Source organism: Oncorhynchus mykiss, chromosome 7 (genome assembly GCF_013265735.2).
Source record: "Oncorhynchus mykiss isolate Arlee chromosome 7, USDA_OmykA_1.1, whole genome shotgun sequence".
Taxonomy (NCBI): Eukaryota; Metazoa; Chordata; class Actinopteri; order Salmoniformes; family Salmonidae; genus Oncorhynchus; species Oncorhynchus mykiss.
The window spans coordinates 88,053,002-88,059,181 of record NC_048571.1 but is presented as its reverse complement, the minus strand read 5'-3'; the positions used below and the strand labels follow the sequence as shown (position 1 = coordinate 88,059,181).

At 41.7% G+C, this 6,180-nt stretch overlaps 1 protein-coding gene across 1 annotated transcript; it reads right to left on the bottom strand.

Annotated features, from left to right (window-relative positions):
- Positions 1-363: 363 nt before the first annotated feature.
- il10 (interleukin 10) lies at positions 364-5,071 on the bottom strand. Its single transcript, NM_001245099.1, has 5 exons — positions 4,901-5,071; positions 3,401-3,460; positions 2,268-2,432; positions 697-759; positions 364-459 (listed from the first exon to the last, which is right to left on the bottom strand). Exons 1-5 carry the CDS (start codon positions 5,069-5,071, stop codon positions 364-366), a joined length of 555 nt encoding a protein of 184 aa, NP_001232028.1.
- Positions 5,072-6,180: the final 1,109 nt, after the last annotated feature.

Below are 6,180 nucleotides of genomic sequence, written 5' to 3'. Positions count from 1 at the left end.
ATTGATGAAGTCCTCAGAAGTTATTCTTCAAGGTCTTCTTTCAGAACTGAAGAGTAGGACTAAAGACTAGCCTAGTAACGTAGAGAGAGAAGGTCCTCAGAAGGTGTTCTTTCAGAACTGAAGAGTAGGACTAAAGACTAGCCTAGTAACGTAGAGAGAGAAGGTCCTCAGAAGGTGTTCTTTCAGAACTGAAGAGTAGGAATAAAGACTAGCTTAGTAACGTAGAGAGAGAAGGTCCTCAGGACCCATACACTTTAGTCTCATGGTCTTCCACAAAAAGACAGTCCCAGATGTTTGGGCTTTGGAGGTTATTAGAGGTTAGGGTTAGCCACATAACTCTGGCAAATTCTGATTGGTCAGGGGTCAGTGTTTGCGTCTCTTAGAGACCAGGTACTCCTCGATGTAGTTGAAGAGTAGGTCCAGCTCTCCCATTGCCTTATACAGGCCTTTATCCTGCATCTAGACACACAGAAAACATACACTCAGGTTAGAGGAACCACACACGCACACACACGCACGCACGCATGCACGCACGCACACACACACACACACACACACACACACACACACACACACACACACACACACACACACACACACACACACACACACACACACACACACACACACACACACACACACACACACACACACACACACACACACACTGAGAGGTTGAGGCTGAAGAAGACTTACCTTCTCATACGAGGAGATGAACTCGTTGATGTCAAACGGTTTCTTACAGGAGAAGTAGTTCCTCTGTAGAGAGAGATTAGGATTGTTATAGTAGTATACTGTTGCACCATGCAGAAGTATTGGTCGCAGAGTGCTGGCTACTGCAAAAGTACACTGGGAACACAAAACACACATTCTCTCTCTCTCTCTCTCTCTCTCTCTCTCTCTCGCTCTCTCTCTCTCTCTCTCTCTCGCTCTCTCTCTCTCTCTCTCTCTCTCTCTCTCTCTCTCTCTCTCTAGCGTGGGAACATTAGGTTTGTTGGATGCTGTGTAAGTTAAGAAGTAGCCGTGTCAGTGTTGTGTGTTTTGGGGTTAGACCGCCGGCCGGCTCCTAAATCCGAGGTTTCTGACGAGGTTTATATATGCTACTATGTCATACAACCTGACAAAGCTTTAATGACATGAAACACAACCATGGAAATATCATCTCAACAATATCCCTGTGACCTTAACCAAACCACATCAAGACACTTTCACATCATACACTCAGAACACTTTCACAGGATATAGGACCAGACTAAATAGGACCAGACTGTATAGGACCAGACTAAATAGGACCAGACTATATAGGACTATATAGGACCAGACTATATAGGACTATATAGGACCAGACTAAATAGGACCAGACTGTATAGGACCAGACTAAATAGGACCAGACTGTATAGGACCAGACTAAATAGGACCAGACTATATAGGACTATATAGGACCAGACTATATAGGACTATATAGGACCAGACTATATAGGACTATATAGGACCAGACTATATAGGACTATATAGGACCAGACTATATAGGACCAGACTAAATAGGACCAGACTAAATAGGACCAGACTATATAGGACCAGACTAAATAGGACCAGACTATATAGGACTATATAGGACCAGACTATATAGGACTATATAGGACCAGACTATATAGGACTATATAGGACCAGACTATATAGGACTAAATAGGATCAGACTAAATAGGACCAGACTAAATAGGACCAGACTAAATAGGACCAGACTATATAGGACTAAATAGGACCAGACTAAATAGGACCAGACTAAATAGGACCAGACTATATAGGACTATATAGGACCAGACTATATAGGACTATATAGGACCAGACTATATAGGACTATATAGGACCAGACTATATAGGACAATATAGGACCAGACTATATAGGACAATATAGGACCAGACTATATAGGACTAAAGAGGACTGGACTATATAGGACCAGACTATATATGGCCAGACTATATAGGGCCAGACTAAATAGGACCAGACTATATAGGACTATATAGGACCAGACTATATAGGGCCAGGCTATATAGGACCAGACTATATAGGGCCAGACTATATAGGGCCAGGCTATATAGGGCCAGACTATATAGGACCAGACTATATAGGACCAGACTATATAGGACCAGACTATATAGGACCAGACTATATAGGGCCAGGCTATATAGGGCCAGACTATATAGGACCAGACTATATAGGGCCAGACTATATAGGGCCAGGCTACGCATCGAGCCAGTCTACTTACGCATTGGACGATCTCTTTCTTCAGCTCGTGGAAGATGTTTCCGATGGAGTCGATGGGAGATTTAAAGTCGTTGTTGTTCTGTGTTCTGTTGTTCATGGCGGTGGGCAGCACCGTGTCGAGATAGAACTTCAGGATGCTGTCCATAGCGTGACACCCCACGGGGCTCTGATGAGGAAACAACATCATTAATATCACACTGACAGAGACAGGAACAGTAACTAACTAACCGTAACTAGAGATAAGGAAATTATAACTAACCGTAACTAGAGATAAGGAAATTATAACTAACCGTAACTAGAGATAAGGAAATGATGACTAACCGTAACTAGAGATAAGGAAATTATAACTAACCGTAACTAGAGATAAGGAAATTATACTGAGGAAAAAATCCAGCAACTCTTGGAGGACATTGGAAGTTGATTTCAAAAATCTCTGTTAATAAAATCAAGACTATTTGGCATGTAACTACTACAGTATAACTAGTATAGCCATCAATATAACTAGTATAGCCATCAATATAACTAGTATAGCCATCAATATAACTAGTATAGCCATCAGTATAACTAGTATAGCCATCAATATAACTAGTATAGCCATCAGTATAACTAGTATAGCCATCAGTATAACTAGTATAGCCATCAATATAACTACTATAGCCATCAATATAACTAGTATAGCCATCAGTATAACTACTATAGCCATCAATATAACTAGTATAGCCATCAGTATAACTAGTATAGCCATCAGTATAACTAGTATAGCCATCAATATAACTAGTATAGCCATCAATATAACTAGTATAGCCATCAATATAACTAGTATAGCCATCAATATAACTAGTATAGCCATCAATATAACTACTATAGCCATCAATATAACTAGTATAGCCATCAATATAACTAGTATAGCCATCAATATAACTAGTATAGCCATCAGTATAACTAGTATAGCCATCAATATAACTAGTATAGCCATCAATATAACTAGTATAGCCATCAATTTAACTAGTATAGCCATCAATTTAACTAGTATAGCCATCAGGGTAGTTTCTTAATATTCATGTCACTTCTAACTCTTACATCAGGGGGAAACTCTATCCTGCTGTTAGAATAGACAGAATAATGTGAACTCACCTTCAAGTGGTGTAGAATCCCTTCGTCCAGCAGGGATGTCTCCAGCTCGTCATTAGCCTCCTGCAGAAAACAAACAGCCCAGTTTAGACTCTGTTTCCTGATGCTTGTTTTGTATCAAATCAAAGTTTGTTCATCACGTGCACAGGATATAGTGGATGTAAATGGTACAGTGAAATGCTTACTGAAGGCTAATATATCTACGTTTCTTTCTACAATATTCATCAAGTCTCTCAAAAACTGAAACTATAACTCCATTATTTTGGACAGAAGCTTCTACTTTACTAAACAAATGGTTTGAACAACAATGCGCAGAAAGTGTGATGTCACAATTTTTTCTTCAAGGTAATATATCTTGCTGGGATTTGACCCAATTCATTGTCGTCAGTGAGTGTTCTGGTCCCCAAGATCTTCTCTCTACCCGTTGAGCTACTGTTCAGGTGACATTCCATGAACAAATCATAACTACATTGTAAGTACGGTATCAAGTCGGTGTTTTGAAAGGAACTTGGAATCACAGTAAGCACTGGAACACACAGCAAAATCAATGGGATTTTTGCAACCACGTGATCAAACGAAGCTTCGGACATCATTGATCAATGGATTATGTTACTTTGAAACTAGCGTTACATTGTGACGGATCCGTAGTGTTTGAAAACCGCATCTGAGCACCAGGTATCAGTCGTCCCATCATCAGTCGTCCCATCACTACCTAGTGCTATAACAAAACAGATGTTGCTTGCATTCTGATTTCATTTGGTTGTCATGGCAGGGGTCAGAGACAGTCAGTAGAGAGAGAGAGGCAGAGCACTGTCCATGTTGAGGCACAGGGAGAGGATCAACAGGTCATCAGAGTTTAGAAGGCAGGCTGTCTGGTAAAGCACATTACACGGCAATTTACATCACGCACAGATTGGAACTACCAGTTCAGCTCCTCGTCTTGGCTTTGACCTGAAGCCTGACTGTAACAAATGTCGTTGCCTGCATTCCGATTTCATTTGGTTGTCATGGAGATTGAAGACATGGCTGCGCTCAAAAAGGATGACAAAGCAGATTGAACCATGTTGTCTGTCCGTCATTTCCACCAGGACACGCTGCTTACCAAACAACATGCCTCAATGGGTATTTGGTGCATTTTAGTGAATTGAGACTAAAGAGCTGAGCCCTCTCTGTACCACTATATATATATATATATATATATATATATATATATATATATATATATATAGAGAGAGAGAGAGAGATTTTTCTATCATGGGGGGCATGCCCCCGGACCCCCCTAAAGAGAGTTGACACTGGAACCAAGTGACCCCCAATATCCAACACAAAGTTATGCCCTTGACTTACATAGTAATGTAGTATATTCACATATATATAAGGGTAGTAGTATAGTATATTCACATATATATGAGGGTAGTATTTTCACATATATATGAGGGTGGTAGTATAGTATATATGTAGTACTTATATATGTAGTATAGTGTACAGAGAGAGAGTACTTACGTAGTAGTCTCTGATGGTGGAGAAGGCGGTGCGGAGCTCCTTCAGTCTGACGGGGAAGCCCTCTACGAAGGAGCAGCAGCGGTCGGAGCACGGTACACGTCTGCACTGGGCATGCTCACACTGCAGCGCTGCAGCCAACAGCAGGGACAGGAGGAGAGAGCAGGGAGACATCCTGGAGTCTATTGGTTCCACACTCAACTGGTGCTGCAGTCTATTGGTTCCACACTCAACTGGTGCTGCAGTCTATTGGTTCCACACTCAACTGGTGCTGCAGTCTATTGGTTCCACACTCAACTGGGGCTGCAGTCTATTGGTTCCACACTCAACTGGTGCTGCAGTCTATTGGTTCCACACTCAACTGGGGCTGCAGTCTATTGGTTCCACACTCAACTGGTGCTGCAGTCTATTTCTGGTTCTGGTGTCTCCTGGTACTGGAGTGTGCTGGTTCTGGTTGTCCTCTGGTGGTCCTCTTGAGGAGCAGACAGGAGAGCATGTGTACTCTGGCCTAAACCCCTCATCATTTATACCCTGAGAAACACCTCACCTATTTCCTCTGTGATGCGAACAGTTGGTCATGTGATGGGGGTTAGGGGGAGGGAGTTCCTGGCAGCACGAGGGTTAACTCCTCACACTTGATGTTTCATGATGCAACATATTCAGTCATTTACATGTTTATTGCGTTAGGGAAAGTTCTGTGTGTGTAATGAGAGACAACTCACTCCTCCCTTCCTCCTCATTTCATATTCACTCACTCATGTCTTGAAGACCTTGGACAGAAATAGAGAGATGGAATTCCTGGTATAGGTAATTAAATATGTAGATATAAATAGATAATTCTACATGAATCAGAAAAGATGCATGTCATTATTTCTGTTAAATTTGCTTTGTACGTCTTTCTGCCAGTCATGACAGCGTTCTGCTTTCCTAGTGTTACTCTCAAGGATGTATCTACACTGAGTGGACAAAACATTAGGAACACCTGCTCTTTCCATGACATAGACTGACCAGGAGAATCCAGGTGAAAGCTATGATCCCTTATTGATGTCACTTGTTAAATCCACTTCAATCAGTGTAGATGAAGGGGAGGGGACCTGGTTAAATCCACTTCAATCAGTGTAGATGAAGAGGAGGAGACCTGGTTAAAGAAGGATTTTTAAGACAATTGAGACATGGATTGTGTATATGTGTCATTCAGAGGGTGAATGGGCAAGACAAAAGATTTAAGTGCCTTTGAACGGGGTATGGTAGTAGGTGCCAGGCGCACCGGTTTGTGTCAAGAA

What these genes read in the sequence shown, in the direction of transcription:
- il10 (NM_001245099.1), bottom strand. Translation starts at nt 5,071, where the DNA reads ATGTCTCCCTGCTCTCTCCTCCTGTCCCTGCTGTTGGCTGCAGCGCTG. An exon ending in GGATTCTACACCACTTGAAG is followed by an intron (nt 2,433 to 3,400) that starts GTGAGTTCACAT and finishes TTTCCTCATCAG; the next exon opens with AGCCCCGTGGGGTGTCACGC. An exon ending in AGAAAGAGATCGTCCAATGC is followed by an intron (nt 760 to 2,267) that starts GTAAGTAGACTG and finishes CTCTCTCTACAG; the next exon opens with AGGAACTACTTCTCCTGTAA.